The sequence below is a fragment of the Eublepharis macularius genome, chromosome 17 (assembly GCF_028583425.1).
Source record: "Eublepharis macularius isolate TG4126 chromosome 17, MPM_Emac_v1.0, whole genome shotgun sequence".
In the NCBI taxonomy this organism is placed as follows: domain Eukaryota; kingdom Metazoa; phylum Chordata; class Lepidosauria; order Squamata; family Eublepharidae; genus Eublepharis; species Eublepharis macularius.
Genome location: NC_072806.1, coordinates 35085766 through 35106550, shown reverse-complemented (window position 1 = coordinate 35106550; position 20785 = coordinate 35085766). Strand labels below are relative to the sequence as shown.

The following is a 20785-nucleotide window of genomic DNA, read 5'->3' as shown; positions in this document are numbered from 1 at the left end:
TGCCTCGACCAGGGCCCGGGCCTTCTCGGCCCTGGCCCCAACCTGGTGGAACTCTCTGTCTGAGACAACTCGGGCCCAGCGGGATCTTTTAGCATTCCACCGGGCCTGTAAGACAGAGATGTTCCGCCAGACTTTTGGTGCTTGAGGAGGGCGGGTCTCCTCTCGGCGTCCTACTGAGGGGCAGGGGGAGACCCCCCTCCTGGTTTTTAGCTCATTGCTGTATATTAGCCTCCGCAGACCCAGTGATCTTGCAGGACTGTGAAATCCGCTGTCTGTTTAAATTTTGCTGCCAGTTTTAAATTGTTTTTAGCTATATATTATTTATTGTATATTGTATTGCATCTTAATCGGGTTGTGATCCTCTCTGAGCCAGCTTTGTGGGGAGAGCAGACTATAAGCCCAATAAACAAACAAACAACAACAATAATAATGGAATGGAATGTGCTAAGGGCATCTATTCATCTCAACTTCCATCTACCTCACCCTGGCCACCTTTCTTTCAGACAGCGCTTAATTGAGAGGCATACCTGGACACCAAAGCTTCTCATTTGGAAGCTTTTCTAGGGATTACCTGTTGGATCTGGTTGGGGTTAAGAGGAAGATGGCCCATAAGTCCCAAAGGGAGTGCATGGGGGGGAGTTTAGGGATGGTTAGGTTTTGAAAAAAAGCAACTGTTGGGGGGGGGTACGCAGGAGAGGGTTATATACTATACAAAGAAATCGGACAGATGACTTGGAGAGACAAGATGAAGCTGAGGGGCAGTAGATTCAGGACACAGAAAATGTTTATTTTATCTGAGGGGGGTTCTCCAAAAACCAGCCATGATTCAATATTATGAATGAGGTGTGTACAAACTATCACCACAAATCTCTACATGCAAACAGCGTGGTTGATGAGTAAGGAATCATTCACCAAGCAGCAGCTAAAAAGGGTAAACACATCATGCACGGGAGTTCCTGAAGGGACTTTGCCCAGGATTTTCAGGCCTCAACACCATAAAGGAACAGGGGTCAAAGAGGAAGTGGAGTAGAGGCACAATGCCTGCTAATTTTTAACAGGGGCTATTGAACTGAGTAACAGCTGGCAATGCTGACCCCACCCACTGACTTCCATAAGGCAAAGGGCTCCTTAACCCCTTCCTTCCCAGAAAAAACAACCACCGAGGCTTTGGCCAATTTCTCCCCTTATATTCCTCATTAGTGCCTTTCTTTTGCCTTTAGCACGGCTCACCAAAGTGGTAACTAAGGCTCCACTGCTTTCCATGAAGGCTACAAAGGGGTTAAGGAGTCCTTGGCCCGCATCTTGATGCAAGGGCCAGAGTTGCAGAACAGAAGGGGGAAAGAAGGGTTAGAGAGGCCTTTGCTCAAGTCAGAGAGAAAATGGCAAAGGTGTAAAATGGGATACAGCAGGGGTCCTTGGGAACCAAGGCCTTGCAGGGGTGGGGGGGAAGTGAGAACTCCTTGAGACAGCAGGGGCCATTGGGCTGCCTACCTCATTTCAGGGCACATTTTAAGATTCTTCTCTGGTATTATCACTATTCTCTATCACAGACTGAAGGACTAAAAGATCTATTAATTAAAATCATAGAATGACATGATTTTACGCAATTGCCGGTAATGGCTTGGGCTCAGCTGAACCTTTAGTGGACACGCCCCCCCCCCTCACTGTGCCAGCTCCCAACAACATTAGCCAACATCAGCCCGCTGTATGACTTCCAAGGCTATATGCTGAATTTCATGGATTGGCCTCTACTAGATGGGGCAATAGCAGACGAGAGCCATTGCTGTCAGGCCCTGCTTGCTGCCTTCACAGGAACATTCACTTGACTGCTCTTAGAAAAACAGTTCTGGACTGCACAGAGCCTTTGCTTGAGCCTTTTAGTCAACCCGTATCCTTGAAATGCCAATTTTCTGCATGCAGGGAGGGGTTTTCTGGACAGAAAAATCATGTGATACCCTACATGCTGTCTGCAGCCCAGACCTAGTTCTCACTAAGATAATAAACTGCATCTGAGTTGTACCGCTTCAGACTGCAGATAAAAAATTCACACAATACGTCTTCCAAAAATCCCCTCACATAGAAAAAACTACAGTCTCCTAACATTCTCCCTGACAGGTCGATTTTCTATGTGGAGGGAAATTTTTCTATACAGAGGAGTGTGCCATGTAAGCTCCCTGAAGCAAAACAGCACACATTTCTGCGAGAAAGAGGCCTCTCTCTCATCTCAGACTTGTTTTGGATCGACTCGGTTTCTCCTAAAAATCACATTTCTCTCCTACTCACGTCAAGCATTGTCCTCCAGCCCTCCGTCTTGCCAGACAGCAAGGGCTCCGGGCGAGCCAGTCCAGCGTTGTTGATGCAGACGTCAACCCCCTGGTGGAGCGTCTTGATGGCAGAGAACATGGAGAGGATCTCCTCTTCCACGGAGAGGTCGCACTTGTATGGAATGAGGGTGCCCGGGAATCCAGCACTCTGACACTCCGCTGCCAATTTCTTGAAGGAAAAGAAAAAAGGAGAAATGGGATGAGGAAATGGATCAGAATATAGCCCGGTTTGGGGAATTCAAGACAGCGGAGCATTTTTCAAACACGCTGGCTGATATTAATTTATTTGCTTCATATAGACCAGGGGTGGCCAAACTTGCTTAATGTAAGAACCACATAGAATAAACGTCAGATGTTTGAGAGCCGCAAGACACGATGCATTGAAGTGACTTCAGATGAAGAGGCAGTGTCCTCAAAGGGACGTCACAGGAAGGGGTGGGGGGTTGCTCTAGTGTGCTGGAAGTGACATCATCGGAAGGGGTGGAACTTGGGAACAGCCATCACCTGACCTTTGACTTGGAAGTGACAACACAAAAGTGATGTCACATCCTCGCTAGGCTTCACCCCCAAAGTCCCCAGGTATATTCTGAGTCAGGCCTAGCAACCTCAACATTTTTACTGAAAATATGAAAGACATGGAAAGAAAGAAGGAAGGAAAAAAGGAAAAGGGAGGGAAAGACGCGGAAAGAAAGAAGGAAAGGGAGAGAAATAAACTAAACTAAAATGTATGGCCACAGCGATACTCTGAGACCTCTGGGAGCCAGTATGCCTAGAAGAGCCACATGTGGCTCCGGCCACCCCTGATATATACCTTGCTTTTCTCCTCAGTGGCTTACATTGTTCTCCATTTTATTCTCCTAACAACCCTGTGAAGAAGGTTAGGCTGAGAGCATGTGACTGACTCAATGTCACCCAGTGAGCTTACATGGCAGCGAGGATTTGAACCTGGGTCTCTCAGTCAGTCTGATACTCTACACCACTGTAGTGATGGGCACTGGCAGTTAAAGAACTGTATTTTAAAAACACAGGTTTAAGAAAGGACCGGCAGGCAAAGATCAGGCTGGCTATTTCAAACCAAAGAGAGAGTTCAGTCCACACCAAAAAAACCTTCTCCTTCCTTTACCTCTTGGTTCTCCTTCCTCTCCTTGCAAAAAAACCCTCCAAATAAATTTGCAGCTTTTCAAATCTCTCTCACTGTCTCTTGTACTCGGTCCTGCTGTCCTTGGGAAGAGCTCAGAAGAAAGCATGCTTCCTCTCAACCTCCATTTTAGCTTCACAACAGCTCTAAAAAGTAGGTCAGGCACAGAGAGTGACCTGCTCAAGGATACTTCACGGCTGAGTGGGGTTTTGAACCCAGTACTTGCCAGTCTTAATCTGTAGCCAATATTCCACAGTAGCTCACAAAATTTGGAAATCCTTGGGGGATAAAAAAGCAATTTCAGGACACAGGTTTCGGAATTGAACTCTGACCTTAAAATCCATGTTTTAAGTGATTGGAACAACATTAACAGAATATCAAATTAAAATAGCTAGCTGTGAAATAGGAGACGTGGTGAAAGTGGCAAACTTTTCACTCCCTGAGGAAGTCCCCCCTCAATCATTTTTCATAGGGTGGGCTTGAGAAAGTGTGAGACTCCAATGCAGAGATGGGTCTGGTGGGATGCTAAGGCCGCTCTGTTACCAAGGCAACTTATACCCCCAGCCCATGACCTCCCCCTCAAGAATCACATTTTTATCTTCCCCTTTCTCTAAGGAGCTCAGGGTGCCATACATGGTTCCCCCCCCACACTACATTTTATCCTCACAACCATCCTCTGAAATGTACCAAAGAAGGTCTTCTTCACATTATGTCCAGTTAAGCTGTGAAACTCACTGCCGTAAGATATAACAACAGCCAGTAGCTTGGAGAGTTTTAAGAGACTTAGCCAAATTCATGGGTGCTCAAAGCCGGCAACCAGCTAAAACCTACATCGTATTTACCTAAACCATCATCAATAGGTAATACTGGTTGAGCATCCACATTTTCTCAACATTTCTCATGAAGAAATTATCATGAAGAAATCCTGAGTCATAAGAGTCAGGTTATTTTTAAAAAAAAAAAAAAACTTAAAGAGCACAGGACAAAAATATTTTATATATATATAATTAAAAATAAATAAAACATGGAGCATTGATCCATTTACCTCAGTGTTGAATCCACATTCCTGCCCCCTGACATCCTTTCAGAGCAAGGGCACTATATTTGCCTTTGCTTTCCCTCAGCTATGCCATCAGGTAACTATCCTGATTCGCTAAGCGGCATCATGACATTCACCATAAACCAGGCTCATTTTGAGGGGGAACGCGCCGGAACGCAGTTCCGGCAGTTCCCCAAAGAGGTGACATGACAGGTGTCCCCGCCCACCTGACTCTCGGCGATTTTGGGTCTTTCGGCCTGGATTGGGGCTGAAACAGCCCGGATCGGGCCTCTGACAGGTGGTGGATCACTCTCCCGCTCAGCAGCGGCCCCGTCCTGACCATTTTGGGCCCCTTTTCGGCCATTTTCAGCCCCTTTTTGCCATTTTGGGCCCATGGCAAGAGGCGTGGCATATGCTAATGAGTTATGCTAATGAGTTACTCCAGCTCTTTTTCTACAAAATGACCCCTGTCATAAACTGTCAAACAGGGTGGGATCATGGACTGAAGGAAAAGACCCTGAAGAAAACTGGAAAATGATGCCAGAGAAGCAGCAAATTCGAAGTGCAAAGAAGGGATGTCCTTAAAAAGGGAATCGAGTTGTTCTGCCCCCTCAAAAGCCCTCTTTAGAACTACCAAATTATTCAATGTGAACATTTGGCAAGAACCTGTCAGAGAGTGTTAATTACCACATGTCACCTTCAGGTGGTGTCACACATTCATTCCTACACTGCAAGTGTGGTGTGGTGGAGAGTGCCCTACAGTCATGGTTGACTCATGGTGACCCCTAGCGGAAGTTTCATGGCAAGAGACTAATAGAGGGGGTTTGCTATTGCCTGTCTCTGCAATCCTGGTGTTTGTTGGAGGTCTCTCATCCAATTACTAACCAAGGCCGACCCTGCTTAGCTTCTGAGATCTGACAAGATCAGGCTCACCTGGACCATCCCAGTCAGGGTACACTGCAAGTACTACTACTGAATATACCATCTTGGCCACAAGTTAAATGCCTCTCCCTACACCCTGCTTTCTGTGCCCCTGGTTTTAGAGGAGAGGAAGGTGGTGACCAGAAACAGAGCTTTCAGTTGGGGCGCCTCATCTTTGGACAGCACTCCCTGCCCCTAAGACTTGCCTGGAGCCTACCCTACTGTTAATATCCCTTTACCAAGCTTTTAATTGATGTTTTAATCTCATCCTTTTTGTGCCAGTTGCATACAGGTGTTTTATGACCTTCTAATTTCTCAAACGGTACTAAGGTTTAGCACCAATTTTATACCTGATTATTATATTTTCTATTGTTTTGTTTTTACTTTGTTAGCTGCCTTGAGCTGATCTTTGGAAAGGCAGCCTATAGACCTCCCAAACAAATAAACAAAACAGGCAACCATCACGGATGGGGTCTGGTTGACAGATGAAGAGCGCTCATTCGTCCCGCCTCTTGCTAAGAAACTTATATTCAGTTTTAATTGTCCTCCGTACTTGAGCTTTGATTCGTGCAAGTCCCTTCAGGAGCCAATTTGGACAGAAAACCAGGATGAATGTGTGTGCGAGTGCACATGTACAAACATAAAATTAAAATATAATTAAGAAATATTATTAAACTGCTCTAGACCAAAAACTACCAAACTGTGATAGTTCTGCATGTCAGGTGTCAGACACCACCTAGAAAGCTTTCATGCAGTGAAAATAGCTGGCATTCTTATAAGAAACAATTCCTGTAACAGGGCCATGGAAACAGGAGGCCAACAAGATAAAGCATCCAAGTTAGGACAGAAAAAGGCACAGGATGAAGGAGGTCCATTTTCTCTCCTCTTGCCATTGGTTCCCACAAGGGACAACGACAGTCTCTGTGGCCAGAGGAATGAAAATTGTAATATGGTTACAACAATATTTTTCACTTTACCAGCAACAGAATATGCAAGCATTTCCATTTACACAGAAATCTTTGTCAAGAGCGAGACGTAACTCAAGTGCGGGTGCCCATTTCCACCAACAGAAGCAGAGTCAGTATTATTCTGCTACCGGTTGAAAACTAGAAGAGGGATGCAAGCAGGGCTTTTTTTCAGGGGGAACGTGGGGGAACGGAGTTGTAGAACCTCTTGAAAATGGTCACATGGCTGGTGGCCCCGCCCCCTGATCTCCAGACAGAGGGGAGTTGAGATTGCCCTCCGCGCCACTGAGCGGTGCGGAGGGCAATCTCAACTCCCCTCTGTCTGGAGATCAGGGGGCGGGGCCACCAGCCATGTGACCATTTTCTCCAAGGGCAACCCACTGAGTTCCACCACCTCTTTTCCCAGAAAAAAAGCCCTGGATGCAAGTAAAGGTGTGCAACGTTACCAAGTCTTATTAGAGCTTCCTCACATAAAGGAATCTTGAAAGCTTCATTTACTTTTTTTTTAATGCCCAAGAGCAACCCCTGGGAAGCAAAACAGTCCCAGAGCAATCAACCACCAACCAGGAGGACCGTGAGTACCACAGCTTTGTTTAGGGAATTATGAGTATTATTCCCCTGTGAATGTTTAATCTCTCACACTGAGATGCTAAATGTCCTGGCACAGATTCAGCAAAGCACTCCAGAGCAAATTGAGATCCACCCCGCCCCCCATAATCGTATTGATGGGAAGGGGGGGGGGCAAATGCAGGATGTTTGATCTCGGACTTTTGAAGTCAACTATCTGAAAGCAAACGAGTCAGCAATGCAGCCCTGAATTAGTGAGAAGTTATTTTGAAGGCTATGGATTCATCAAGCCAGGCTTGTCAATAACTATTAGCAAGGTCACTAACAGCGAAGAACGCTGGCTTCTAGGGGGCCAGGCAGGGCCGGATCCAGGTTCTGAGGAACCATATGCCGTTCACCCCACAAGCTTGTCATCTCCCCCTCTTCCACACGACTCTTTCATTCTGCCACTGCTGGCAGAGCGGGAACTGAACCAGACTTCCCCAGGTCCCACTCTGAGGGCCAAACTACAAGTGACGTCTTACACAGGTTGGACACTTGTCAGCTTCCCTCAAGTTTTGATGGGAAATGTAGGCGTCCTGGTTTTACAGCTTGGTTCTCCATTACAGCTGCAAGACCAGGATGCCTACATTTCCCATCAAAACTTGAGGGAAGCTGACAAGTGTCCAACCTGTGTAAGACGTCACTTGTAGTTTGGCCCTGACACTCTTTTATCTGCGTCTATCTCTGGGAACTGGCCCTGCTGTTTGGATTTTGTGCTGGTTTCATAAGATGCTTGGACAGACTGTTACCATTCTCTGCCGGTGTCAATGGATGCTTTGGATCTGCCTGGTTTTTGTGCCTTTTGTGTGATGGTTTATATTATCAATAGTTTTCTAAATTTTCATTTATTTTATTTGGAATCGTCACAAGCCGTCTCAAGCAGTTTTCTGGAGAAGCATCAAATAATCTAAAGAAATAAGTATAATAATAAACAACAGGCAAAACCTTTTCTTGTCAACACCGTTTTGTGTATCCTTTGATCCCTGATTACTGGAAGAAAACTGACAGAATGCTTAGGTCTGCCTCATTATTTTTTGCAGTCCGGCAATTGACATATAAAGCCTGTTCCTTTACCAAAGTAGATTTGCCTTGCTGAGTTTTTTCCCCCAACAAAACATCTCATAACTGTGCAAATCAATGTTCTTTTTCAACTTCCTAGGGAGGGTAAAAACTGTGCTTTTCTGGAGGGCTTCCAGCAGCAGTTGGATCAAACCCCGCTGGAAGATTAGCAGTGCCGAACGGAGATTTTAGTGTCTTCCTTCTCTCTCATATTTCAGCTTTCATAATCGGATGGGTTCATACCTACAGCTGCTAATTTCAGTTTATTTCTGGCCTTTTAATTCGCTCTTTGGATTGCACATCTTGCTTTTTATTACCGCTGTGTTGTACTACCAGATCCGTGGATTGTAACCGCCATTCATTTCCTGGAAATGGCTTTTACGTTTTGCCAATAACCCGAATGCTGTAGTGGCTGAAGACCGGAGGGAAATATTTTCTTACACAAATAAATTTGCAATTCTGCCCTTCTGAGAACTGGCTTGCCTGCCCGTTATGATGAAACATCCTCCTGTCCTAATCAAATGATGCTAAATGTAGGGGGGGGGGCAGATACTCCAAGACTGGCTTTAAGAGATCATTCAGCCAGCTCCACAACCCTGAGGAAGCTTTCCTTCCACTCTGCTGCTGGGCTTTGGTGGTTTGACACTAACAAGAACAAACAACCCTGTCTCAGACATGTCAGCCTCAGAACGTGCAACGGACTTCTAGCCAGAGAGGAAGAATCACATGGTGTCTGGACCCACAGCCTGGAGGGGGAGTGGAGAAGAGAAGCAGAATTCCAGGATCTGCCTCACTGACGAAACAAGAAAATTAATTCACCACTCGCGCTGTTCACTAGTCAAGAACTTCTGAACTGGAGAGCCAGTTTGGTGTAGTGGTTAAGAGCACGGGACTCTAATCTGGAGAACCCGGTTTGATTCCCCACTCGTCCGCTTGAAGCCAGCTGGGTGACCTTGGGTCAGTCACAGCTTCTAGCTCTCTCAGCCCCACCTATCTCACAGGGTGTTTTGTTGTGGGGATAATAATGACATACTTTGTAAACCGCTCCGAGGGGGTGTTATGTCATCCTGAAGGACAGTATAAAAATCCAATGTTGTTGGTGTTATTTTTATGTTTATTATTATTATAATAGACCATACTTTCCTCCCTGATAGAGACCCAAAGTGGCTTACACTGATCTCCTCTTCTTCATTTTATCCTTACAACAACCTTGTGAGGTAGGTCAGGCCGAGAGTGTGTGATGGTCCAAGATCACCCAGTAAGCTTCCATGGCTAAGTGGGGATTTGAATCTGGGTCTCCCAGATTCTAATGCGACAATGTACCCGCATTACATCCCGTTTTGATTCACATCCCGTTCTATCCTTTCTATCTATGGACAGGTGACAGAAACTGAGAACTGGGGCTTCCCTAGGATGCCACGCTATGTCAGAAAGGATGGGCATTTTACTCTTCTATATCAGTAACCGTGGAGGGATTCTTCTGGTTTGAAAGATAGGGTGGAAATCAAATATAGACATGTCAGTGTTAGCATAGTGTTAGCGGGTAGATTGTCACATTAGAATCTGGGAGACCCAGATTCAAATCCCCACGCAGCCATGGAAGCTTACTGGATGACCTTGGACCATCACACACTCTCGGCCTGACCTACCTCACAAGGTTGTTGCAAAGATAAAATGAAGAGGAGATCAGTGTAAGCCACTTTGGGTCTCTATCAGGGAGAAAAGTATGGTCTAAAGGAAAGAAGGAAGTAAATAAACAGCTGTTCCCAACTTTAGCAACTCAAACCCGACATTTTGATTCAAGTTCTGTCACAGACCCCTCCTTGCCTTCAACTTGGTAACACCTGCCACACACCGGACTGCGACACTTCAAACTGCGAACAGCCAGTCACACATGCCCCATGGAGGCCTCCGTCCTCTCATGTCCTCTAAATAGCGAGAACCTTCTCAGCTACACTTTAAAAGCATCTTTAAGCAAAACATATTGCCTGTACATGGTCGGGTCTCAAACAGATGATTCTACAGAGCCACAACTAGAAAAGCCCTAACCCAAGTTCTAATCTGCTCCTGCAAAGTTTTGGCAACGCAGCAGTATCAGAAGCTCTCAGACCATTTACTGCCGCTTTTAAAGGACAGCTTAGCTTCACGAGGAAAAGATGACTGGCCTCTTGCCTCCAAGGAGCTTACGGTCAAACTAAACATGCAGGTTTTTAAAGAGTCGAGTTCAAGTTCCCCAGACCCAGCTTGGGTTCCCCTCCTCCCCTTCCTCCTTAAACTGTTTTCCAAAATAGCCAACTGGGAGTGTCTCTGCTTTTGCTGCTCCGTATGGTGTACTCTGTGCAATAGAAACAGAGAAATACCTTCCCCCTTGCTATTTTGACACAGGAAACAGCTTGGGGGGGGGGAGGCAAAAGCCCTTCCTCTCCCCCCCCCTCCAGCGACGTTCTGAGGCCATGTGGGCTCTGCTTTATTTTTTAATAGCCATTCCCCACAGCTGCTGTGTGGCGAACCTGAGTTGTGTCTGGGAAACCTGCATCCAACTCTTTAAAAACCTGCACATTTAGTTTGACCCTTAGAGAACTAGGGTCATATAGTGGCTGAGTGAACAAGCTAGGATCCAGGAAGAACCCAGTTCAAACCTCACCTCTGCCATTAGATTGCTTAATGATCCCAGAAAGCCACTCTCTCAGCCATTCACAACAGGGACTGTAGACTATTCTACTGGGTGCTGTCTGTTGATGTAGATATAATCCTACTGGGGAGTTTCTGCATTGTTAAAGATGTCATGTTTAATTACTTAAGCTTTCTTCAGCAAGGTGGATAGCTGTGTTAGTCTGTCTGTAGCACCAGAAAAGAGCAAGAGTCCAGTAGCACCTAGAAGACTAACAACATTTGTGGTAGGATATGAGCTTTCAAGAGTCACAGCTCAATTCTTCAGATACAGCTAGAATGCAAGTCCATCTGTCCTTATATCTTGGGAGAGTGGAGTGATTTCAGATGCCGAATGACAATAGCAGGTAAATGACAATAGCCGGTGAATGACAAAGCAGGCGTGATTGAATTAGGTGGGATATGCAGAGGGGTAGTAGCTGTGGAGAAATCAGCAGTGTTTCATCTCTGTGTTTAGATTTATGCTATTTTCAAATTTCTACAACCCGTACCTTACTGTATTTGTTCACTGAATGTCCTAGCAGCTGATTCATTGACTTGCAATGTATAATCCATGCATGAATGAAAATGCTGGCCTGCCTTATAGGGTAGTTGTTTTTCACCATTATGAAAGCAAAAGAGAAAGGGATCTTGAGAAATGAAGCTAGAAAAAGGCAAATGCAACATGTCAGAAGAGAATCAAACTGGCTTTAAATTAAAAAAAAAAAAAAGATGCGTGCCTAAGGGAACTTGCAACTGTTATTTAAAATGTCAGTTAATGATTTTAAAGAACCAATCAATCTTCCCACTCCAATGTGTTTTAGCCCAGCACCTTCGCCAGCTTCCCCTACTCTAACCCTTCTCAAAAGATCTCTGCATCCCCAGGTACTCCCTACCTAGCCTTCTAGTTCACATGGAAGCATCGAGACTTGTCTCATTATAGCAAAGTCCCTCCAATATAGACTAATATCCAAGGCCAAAAGAGCATCTTGGACTGCAGCTGTGCGCTATTTGGTCAAAAAAAAACACCCCCCTTTTCAGACCTTGGACTTTGAGCAGAGACTCTTTCCACAGGCGTGTGCCTGTCTAAGAAAGGAGGGGGCAGAGAGCATCCGGCCCATTTAAATGCCTGGGTGAATAAAAGCCCGGACTGAAAACTTGCTTTTCTGGAAGGCCTTTCGAACTGGAATGAAACGGGAAATGGTGCTTGTCACCCTTTGTTTTATTTGAATTGTTTTATACAACGTGAGAGCCAGTTTGGTGCAGTGGTTAAGAGCAGCAGGACTCTAATCTGGAGAGCCGGGTTTGATTCCCCACTCCTCCGCTTGAAGCCAGCTGGGTGACCTTGGGTCAGTCACTTAATAGCGGCAGGATTGTAATCTGTAAAACCGGGTTTGATTCCCCACTCCCCCGCTTGAAGCCAGCTGGGTGACCTGGGGTCAGTCACTTAATAGCGGCAGGATTGTAATCTGTAAAACCGGGTTTGATTCCCCACTCCTCCGCTTGAAGCCAGCTGGGTGACCTTGGGTCAGTCACTTAATAGCGGCAGGATTGTAATCTGTAAAACCGGGTTTGATTCCCCACTCCTCCGCTTGAAGCCAGCTGGGTGACCTTGGGTCAGTCACTTAATAGCGGCAGGATTGTAATCTGTAAAACCGGGTTTGATTCCCCACTCCCCCGCTTGAAGCCAGCTGGGTGACCTTGGGTCAGTCACTTAATAGCGGCAGGATTGTAATCTGTAAAACCGGGTTTGATTCCCCACTCCCCCGCTTGAAGCCAGCTGGGTGACCTTGGGTCAGTCACTTAATAGCGGCAGGATTGTAATCTGTAAAACCGGGTTTGATTCCCCACTCCTCCGCTTGAAGCCAGCTGGGTGACCTTGGGTCAGTCACTTAATAGCGGCAGGATTGTAATCTGTAAAACCGGGTTTGATTCCCCACTCCTCCGCTTGAAGCCAGCTGGGTGACCTTGGGTCAGTCACTTAATAGCGGCAGGATTGTAATCTGTAAAACCGGGTTTGATTCCCCACTCCTCCGCTTGAAGCCAGCTGGGTGACCTTGGGTCAGTCACTTAATAGCGGCAGGATTGTAATCTGTAAAACCGGGTTTGATTCCCCACTCCCCCGCTTGAAGCCAGCTGGGTGACCTGGGGTCAGTCTCAGCTCTCTCGGAGCTCTCTCAGCCCCACCCACCTCACAGGGTGATTGTTGTGGAGATAATAATGGCATACTTTGTAAACCAATCTGAGTGGGTGTTAAGTTGTCCTGAAGGGCGGGATATAAATTGAATGTTATTATTATTACTATCAACAGAGTCTGTTTTTTAAAAAACGGGCCCTAGAAAACTCAGGAATGCTGGGCTTCCCGTGGTGGTGGCTCCCTCTGGAGAGGAGGGTGGGCTTGCCCGGCCATCCCACAACGGTGGCTCCCTCCAGAGAGGCAGGCAGGCTTGCCTGACTATCCCGCAGCAGTGGCTCCCTCTGGAAGCCACACTGGCCAGGACACACTTTTTATGCTGGTGCTCCTGCGCAGGCGCACCAGGATTAAAAGTGTGTCGTCGGGAAAACGGTTTCCCTTTCATATAGACAGATTTTTATTAAGCACAGTCCCAAAAGGGGATTCCAGCCCCTTCCTATGCCATTGATCAGCAGGGCAAGCTGGGTTCCTGTCGTGTATCGGCACCACCACCACCCCATTCAGCAGCCAAGACTCAGCCAGACAACCAACCCCACTAGACAACGGCCAGAATTAGTGGTCTTTTCCTTGAGAACCCCTCCGTGAGCTTCCATGGAACCCCCAAATAGCCAGGAGCACTGTTTCCAGTGCCTGAACAGCCCGACAAGCTTTGTTCCAAAACGCCCACTGAGCCATCAAGACAAAAACACAGCCCTGCCTTCATCAGAGCAAGTTTCTGAGCCAAGCAAGCCCTCTTTTCGCAGAAAAGGCAGGCACCAGCTGTCTCGGCAGCCCAAAGCCGTTTGATTTATGAGCCTCCTGGAATGGAAGTGATGCTTTGGCAATGCTTACTTGCTGCCACTTCGTAACACCGGATTTGGAAGAAATCATCACGGTGATTAATTATACTCACAGTCTATGCCTGAAACTCGCTTAATCATTTTGAGAAAGGGCTCAACCAGCCCTGCTGGAAGTCAACAAGGGCGTACGCTCACATAAAAATCTGCCCCCACTCCTCTGGCACATCAAAAAGCAAAACCCAAACATGGACAGAGTTGGACAAGCCCAGGTCGAGTTCTCTTACTTGGGTCCCCAGGAAGCTCTAAATGCAACCATTTATTTTCTCCTCTGCCAGTAAATTTCTCTCTAAGACAACTGCTCATAGATGCTGTCTCCCACAGTATGAAGGGAAGCATTGACTAGATTGGGGGGGGGGGGGACTTTATCGCAGCATGTGCAAAATTTGCCCCTATGTCTGGATGGTCTAGCTGCCATCGACAGGGGTTTCAATAGGGTGTGCGCACACAATGTTCCTCTCAACACTTTACAATGTGCAGGCCCTATCTCTACGCACGCACACAATTATGGGAGTGTGGCTCAATGGCAGAGCTTCTGTTTTGCTTGCCGAATGGTCCCAAGTTCAAACCCTAGCATCTCCAGATAAAAGATATTACATGATAGGAAAATCCACTGCCTGAGACCATGGAGCGGAGGTCTCTGTTGCAACCTATGGTTCCAGAACCAAACGTGGCTCCGTATGGAACCAAATATGGCACTTAAAAGAAAATGATATATTTAAGGTACACTGGAAGGGTAAGTGGAATGCTAGAATAACCAGTACGTGAACAGAATGGCATGCCAACATTGTTATGGGCACATTGAGAGATGCTTTACAGACAGGGAAATGATAGAGAGGGAAAGTTGCCAGTAGTCCAAGCGTGAACCATGTGCAGATTTATGCCAGTTCAGTAAAGCAATAGGCCAGGGCCCTCTTGTGTGTATTACTCACTATGAGACCTTGTAGAAAAGAGCAAGAGTCCAGTAGCACCTATAAGACTAACAAAATTTGTGGTAGGGTATGAGTTTTCGTGAGTCACAGCTCACTTCTTCAGATACCACTAGAATGTGAATCCATCTATCCTTGTATCTTAGAGAGAGGAGTGGTTGAAGAAGCCGAATTATAATAGCTGGTGAATGACAATGGCAGGCGTGATTGAATAGGGTGGGGTATGCAGAGGGGTACCATTCATTCATGGTTTACACATTCCAAGTCAATGAATCAACAGCTAGGACGTTCAATGAACAAATAGGTATAAGGGTTGTAGAACAAATAGGTATAAGGGTGGTAGAAACTTGAAAACAGCATAAATCCAAACACAGAAACACTGCTGAAATACTGCTCATTTCTCCACACCTACTACCCCTCTGCATACCCCACCCTATTCAATCACGCCTGCCATTGTCATTCACTGGCTATTATCATTCGGCTTCTGCAATCACTCCACTCTCCAAGGCATAAGGACAGATGGATGTACATTCTAGGTATATCTGAAGAAGTGAGCTGTAGCTCACGAAAGCTCATATCCTATCACTAACAAAATTCTATCATATCCTATCACTAACCAGGGCTCATTTCGAGGGGGAACGCACAAGAACGCAGTTCTGGCAGTTCCCCAAAGAGGTCACGTCAGGTGGCCCCACCCACCTGACTTGGCCATTTTGGGCCCGTTTCGGCCTGGATTGGGGTCAAAACAGCCTGGATCAGGCCTCTGACAGGTGGTGGATCACTCTCCTGGTCATCAGTGGCCCGATCCTGACCATTTGGGGGCCCTTTTTGGCCATTTTCAGCCACTTTTGGCCATTTTGGGCCCTGAATGGCCAGGATTGGGTCCAAAACAGCCAGGATAGGTGATGTCAGGGAGCGTGACATATGCAAATCAGTTATGTTAATGACACACTTCCGGTGATGTCAAGGGGCATGACATATGCTAATGAGTTGTGCTAATGAGTTCATCCAGCTCTTTTTCAACTAAATGGCCCGTCACTAACAAGAAGTCTTCTAGGTGCTACTGGACTCTTGCTCTTTTCTACTGCTACAGACAAATTCGGCTACTCATCCTGATCTATGAGACCTTGTGTGTGCCAGCTCCTGATAAAGGACTTGCAAAAACTAGTTTTGCGGTTTGCTAAAGCTTTATGCATCAACATGCCACTTATCTACAAGCTATATAGTTCTCAGTTAATTCAAGAGGACTTGCTTATACAGGCCCTTTGTTGATCTCGTTTGGATCCTTAACTGGAAAAGTTGATGGCCCTGGGGAGCCGCTGCCAGTCAAAGCAGACAATACGGACCTTGAGGGACCAACAGCTTGACTCAGTGTGTCCCATGTGACGTGATCACCATAATCTAATTTGGCTAGCATACATAGAAGGGTTGTTTTCTTATGGTATGTTTAGCCTGAATAGGAGACGACTGCAAAGATATAACCATCTTCAAGTACTTGAAGAGCTGCCCTATAGAGGATGGCGTGGGATAGTTTTCTGCTGCCCCAGAAGGCTGGACCAGAACCAACAGATTGAAATTAAATCAAGAGAGATTTTGGCTAAACATTAGGAAGAACTTCCTGACAGTTAGAGCAGTCTCTCAGTGCAACAGGCTTCCTCGGGAGGCGGTGGGCTCTCCTTCTTTGGAGGTTTTTAAGCAGAGGCTAGATGGCCATCTGACAGCAATGCTGATTCTATGAACCTGGGCAGATCATGAGAGGGAGGGCAGGAAGGGTTACATCAGTGCTTAGTTCTTGTGGCCCCTTCTCCCATGCCCAGGGTGATGCCAATCAACACCTGGGGGTCAGGTAGCAATTCTCCCCAGGCCAGTTTGGCGAGGGATCCTGATGGTGTTTTGCCATCTTCTGGGCATGGAGCAGGGGCCACTGCGGGGAGGGAGATATTTGTGAATTTCCTGCATTGTGCAGGGGATTGGACTAGATGACCCTAGATGTCTCTTCTAACCCTATGATTCTATGTTTACAGAGAAAGAACTAACATCCTCCCAAACCTATGAAGCTGCCTCGTGCCAAATCAGACCACTGGTCTGTCCTTATCGCTATGGTTGACGTTGAGTAGCAGTGACTCTTGAAACAGAAGGGTCTTTCCTACTGCAGCCCAAGCTCTGCTCACGACCTGAGTTCGATCCTGGCGGACTCAGCCTTCCATCCTTCCGAGGTCAGTAAAATGAATGCCCAGTTTCCTGGGGGTAAAGTGTAGATCACTGGGGAAAGCAATGTCAAACCACCTCATAAAAAGTCTGCCAAGAAAACGTTGTGATGTGTCGTCCCCCGCATGGGTCAGTAATGACTTGGTGCTTGCACCTTTACCTTTTTCCTGCAGAGGGCGCTGCTCAAGGGACTGCCGAGGGTTTGATGCCCAGCAGCTGCTAGGAGAAATACTTCTCCACCCTGAGACCTTGAAGGGCCACTGTAGATCAGAGTAGACAACACTCTGCAAGAAGGACCAAAGATCCAAACTGCATGAAGGCAGCCCCATAAGGTTAAAGAAAGCACAGGGGCAAAACGAAATTGCAACCATCTGCATCGGGCACTCTGAGATAGACAGCCTCCAAACCTGGACGTTCCATTCTCAGCTATCAGGGTTAACAACCGCCGATGAACTCTGACCCTCAGCCAGGCACACAGGCTCGCAAATTCGTTCCAAGTTCTGCACCACACGCAAAGGCACTGACTCGGGCTGGCACCGTTTTGTTTCTGACTCACCAGTATTGTTGTTCTCCTGGACTTCCTATCTCCTCCACAAGGTCTGGCCCAGACCCAGGGTGATTTACCTTGAGCAGCAGGATTACAGCACCACCTGATAACACCTTATGACTGCTTGGGTGTGTGATCTGTGTGCTAAATATAAACTGGACACTGAACTGGAAGACAGGCATGCCCCGTGCTATTCTGGGGATTGTTCCTGCTTAGGCCATGTGGCGCAAAACAGGTTAACAAAGGAAAAGATCTACAAGGCAAAGCCCCCTGCCAAGTCAGTTTTACCAGCTCAAATTTATTTCTTCTCTCAGTTAGAAATTGGAGGCACGCTTCCATCTGGCTCCCTTAAGGTTTACTTTTACAGAGTGTAATGGACAAGGAGCCTAGGCCTTGTTTTCTGAAAGAGACATTGATTGGGGCTCAAAGCAGTGGTCCATGCATGCAGAGATGCAGCAGGCAGCCTCTGCAGAGTGTGAATTAGTTCTGCTGTGCCTCTGTATCTCGAGGAGTTGGGTGATCCAATCTCACCCAAGGCACAGAGGTGGGAGAATCAACCCCATTTTCCTGGCAGAAGTTGCCTGGGAAACGATAACAGCAGGACAGTAAAGCATGCTGAGAAACAGCAGGCAGCCTCCGCACGAGTAGCAACTTTGGACTTATGTGATTTCCCCCAGTATGCTAACTGGTTGTTGAGCAGCACACAACCATGTCCCAACACAGCCTGGTAATTCTCAATTTAAGTATCAGGGCAATGTAAACATTTTAAATTTATTTATTTAATGGCACCCACATGCTCCGCATGATAGGGGACTCCTACTACAGCACAACGGAAGTAAAATAGCCAACGGCTTGTAGATGCCGCTATGGTCTAAAACAACCCCATTAAGCTTCTGAATTCCCCCTGAGAGACCATACAGAGGTGGCCTTATATCAAGTTAGTCCATTGGTCCAGTGAGCCCAGTATTGTGTAATCTGATTGGCAGGATCTCCCTTCTATCTTGGGGAGAGGTCTTTCCTAGCCCAATACCGGAGATCCTTGCATCTGGAGAAGCCAGATGTTTGGCCTGGGACTCTCAGTGTACAAAACACAAACTCTGAATTGGGGGTCACTTTTTCAGGGGGAGGGGAAACCCTTGGCCGCTCATTTTTATTTTAACTCAGAAATTTCCTGATTCTTAAAAAGATTTCAATCTTTACCTGGAAGCAGTGATGCCTTTTTTTGACAACATACATACGTGGGGCTACATTCTCCGCCCAGATCTCCACAATATACTGACATGATGCCACTTAATTCCTACAATCTTTTTTCACACACAAGCTCCAAACTGGGCAGTGGCCTTCGAGGATCATAAACATCACCTTCGATCGACAACTTATCATTAACACCTTTTTCTCATTCCCTGTGCCCTTTCACACACATACCTTTCTGTTTTCAGATTTGAGTATTACTGGAGTGCATGTGGTACGAAGGCTGAAATTAAATACTATACGTGAATTCTACGCAGAACCCACTTACAGTTTTTGAGCTCTCATTTGTTCACTGCCCATATATAAAACAGGGCTTGGAGAGGAACAAAAAACAGAAGATGTTGAGAATTTGTGTGCCATCTTCTTTGGGTGTCATTTTCTTTGACTATCTTGATTTCTTTTGTGAGACGGGCAGAGATGGACAGATCATCTGGATGAGACTGTCCCTTCCTCCAGCTCCAGTGGGAATGGGGGTGAAGGACAGGTTTCTGGTTCCCAGAACAAGCTCTTTGCAAGATAAGATCAACAGCAGAAAAGAAGACATGGAGGAGCAAGATTACAGACATCCCCTGCTTGCTTATTTTGGAAAACGGCTTGAGGGGTCCTTCCTCTCTCCATGACGACATTCTAAGGCCCTCTGGGCTGTCCTTCATTTTTAACAGCTATTCCCCACAGCTGCTGTGAGGCTGTGGGAAACCCGAGTTGGGTTTAGGAAACCTGGACTCAAAACCTACACGTTTAGTTTGAACCTTGGTAACAGGCAGGGGTCATTTCGTAGAAAAAGAGCTGCAGGAACTCATTAGCATAAATAATTAGCATATGCCACACCCTTTGATCAGGCCGAAATGGCCGGGATTTGGCTGCTGCCAGACAGGGGAGTGTTCCCCCACCTGGCAGTGGCCCGATCAGGGCTGTTTGGGCCCCAATCCAGGCCGAAACAGGCCCAAAATGGCCATTTTGGAAACATTTTGGCCTGGATCGGGCCCAAAACGGCCCAGACCGGGCCCAAAACGGCCCGGCACCCGATCCGGGCCATTTCAGCCCCAATCAAAGCTGAAACAGCCCAAAATGGCCAAAAGTCAGGTGGGCAGGGCCACCTGACGGTTGGGGGAACTGCCAGAACGGCATTCCGGTGCGTTCCCCCTCGAAATGAGCCCTGGTAACAGGCAACAAGATTCTTCACACAACACAAATATGGCTTATGATGGCAGATCATAGGCAGCTTTAAATTATTATGTAAGAGCCAGTAGACCATCATGGTTAGAGTGTTAGACTAGGAGCTCAGAGACACAGGTTTGAATCCCCACTTTGCCATGGAAGCTATCGAATGACACTGGACTAGCTACCATCTCTCAGTCTAGCCTACCACACAAGTTGTTATTGTGAGGGGAAAATGGAGGAAGGGAGAATGTTGTTGTAATCCACTTGCGGTCGTCATGGGACAGAAAAGTAGGGTGGGAATACCTACACAGATAAAGTCGAGGAAAATGGAACCCCGTGCCAGAGAATCTCCTGGCCTGCACTACTTCTCAAACAGAGTCCTACTGCTGTGAGTTTTTAATAAACAAAAATGGTCAAATTTCCTCAACAACAGGCCTGGTTCAATTAATATTATCCCGTCACACTTTGCCACTGGCTGTTCTCGCCACCCGGTAAGAAGACCATGAAGCAACGTCAAGTGCATTCTCAAACCCCAAAGCAGGCTACATTGTTCTGTTCATCTCAGTACCGCAAGCACCATCTTGCATAAATTAAATTTTCTCCTCCATTCTCATAGAACACACAGCCCCGAAGTACGAGCGACAGGCCAGTGCCTTTACACTACCGAGTTACAGCAATCTGATGTTATCAGATCATAAATTCTCTCATTTCTGGAAGAGTAAAAAGATTTCTTAAAATCTTTACAGCTAAGGAGGATACACACAAAGTCCCAGCTTCGATCCCTGGCGTCTCCTGTTAAAGAACTCCAAGTACTAGGAAAAATCTTTCTCTGCTGTTGCCAGACCGACGAGACAAGCTTGGGTGGACCCATTTTGGACATGGAATATGGCTTATTCGCATCGTTTTCAAGCTCAGCATCCACTACTAAAATAATTCCAGGCAGCATGGCTGAGAA

At 46.6% G+C, this 20785-nt stretch overlaps 1 protein-coding gene across 1 annotated transcript in view; it reads right to left on the bottom strand.

The window, feature by feature from the left end:
• DHRS11 (dehydrogenase/reductase 11) overlaps positions 1-20785 on the bottom strand; it is a 37572-nt gene that overhangs the window by 13420 nt on the left and 3367 nt on the right. The window contains exon 2 of the mRNA XM_055001053.1: positions 2284-2493. Coding sequence (XP_054857028.1) covers positions 2284-2493 — 210 coding nt within the window. The remainder of the gene's footprint in view (positions 1-2283; positions 2494-20785) is intronic.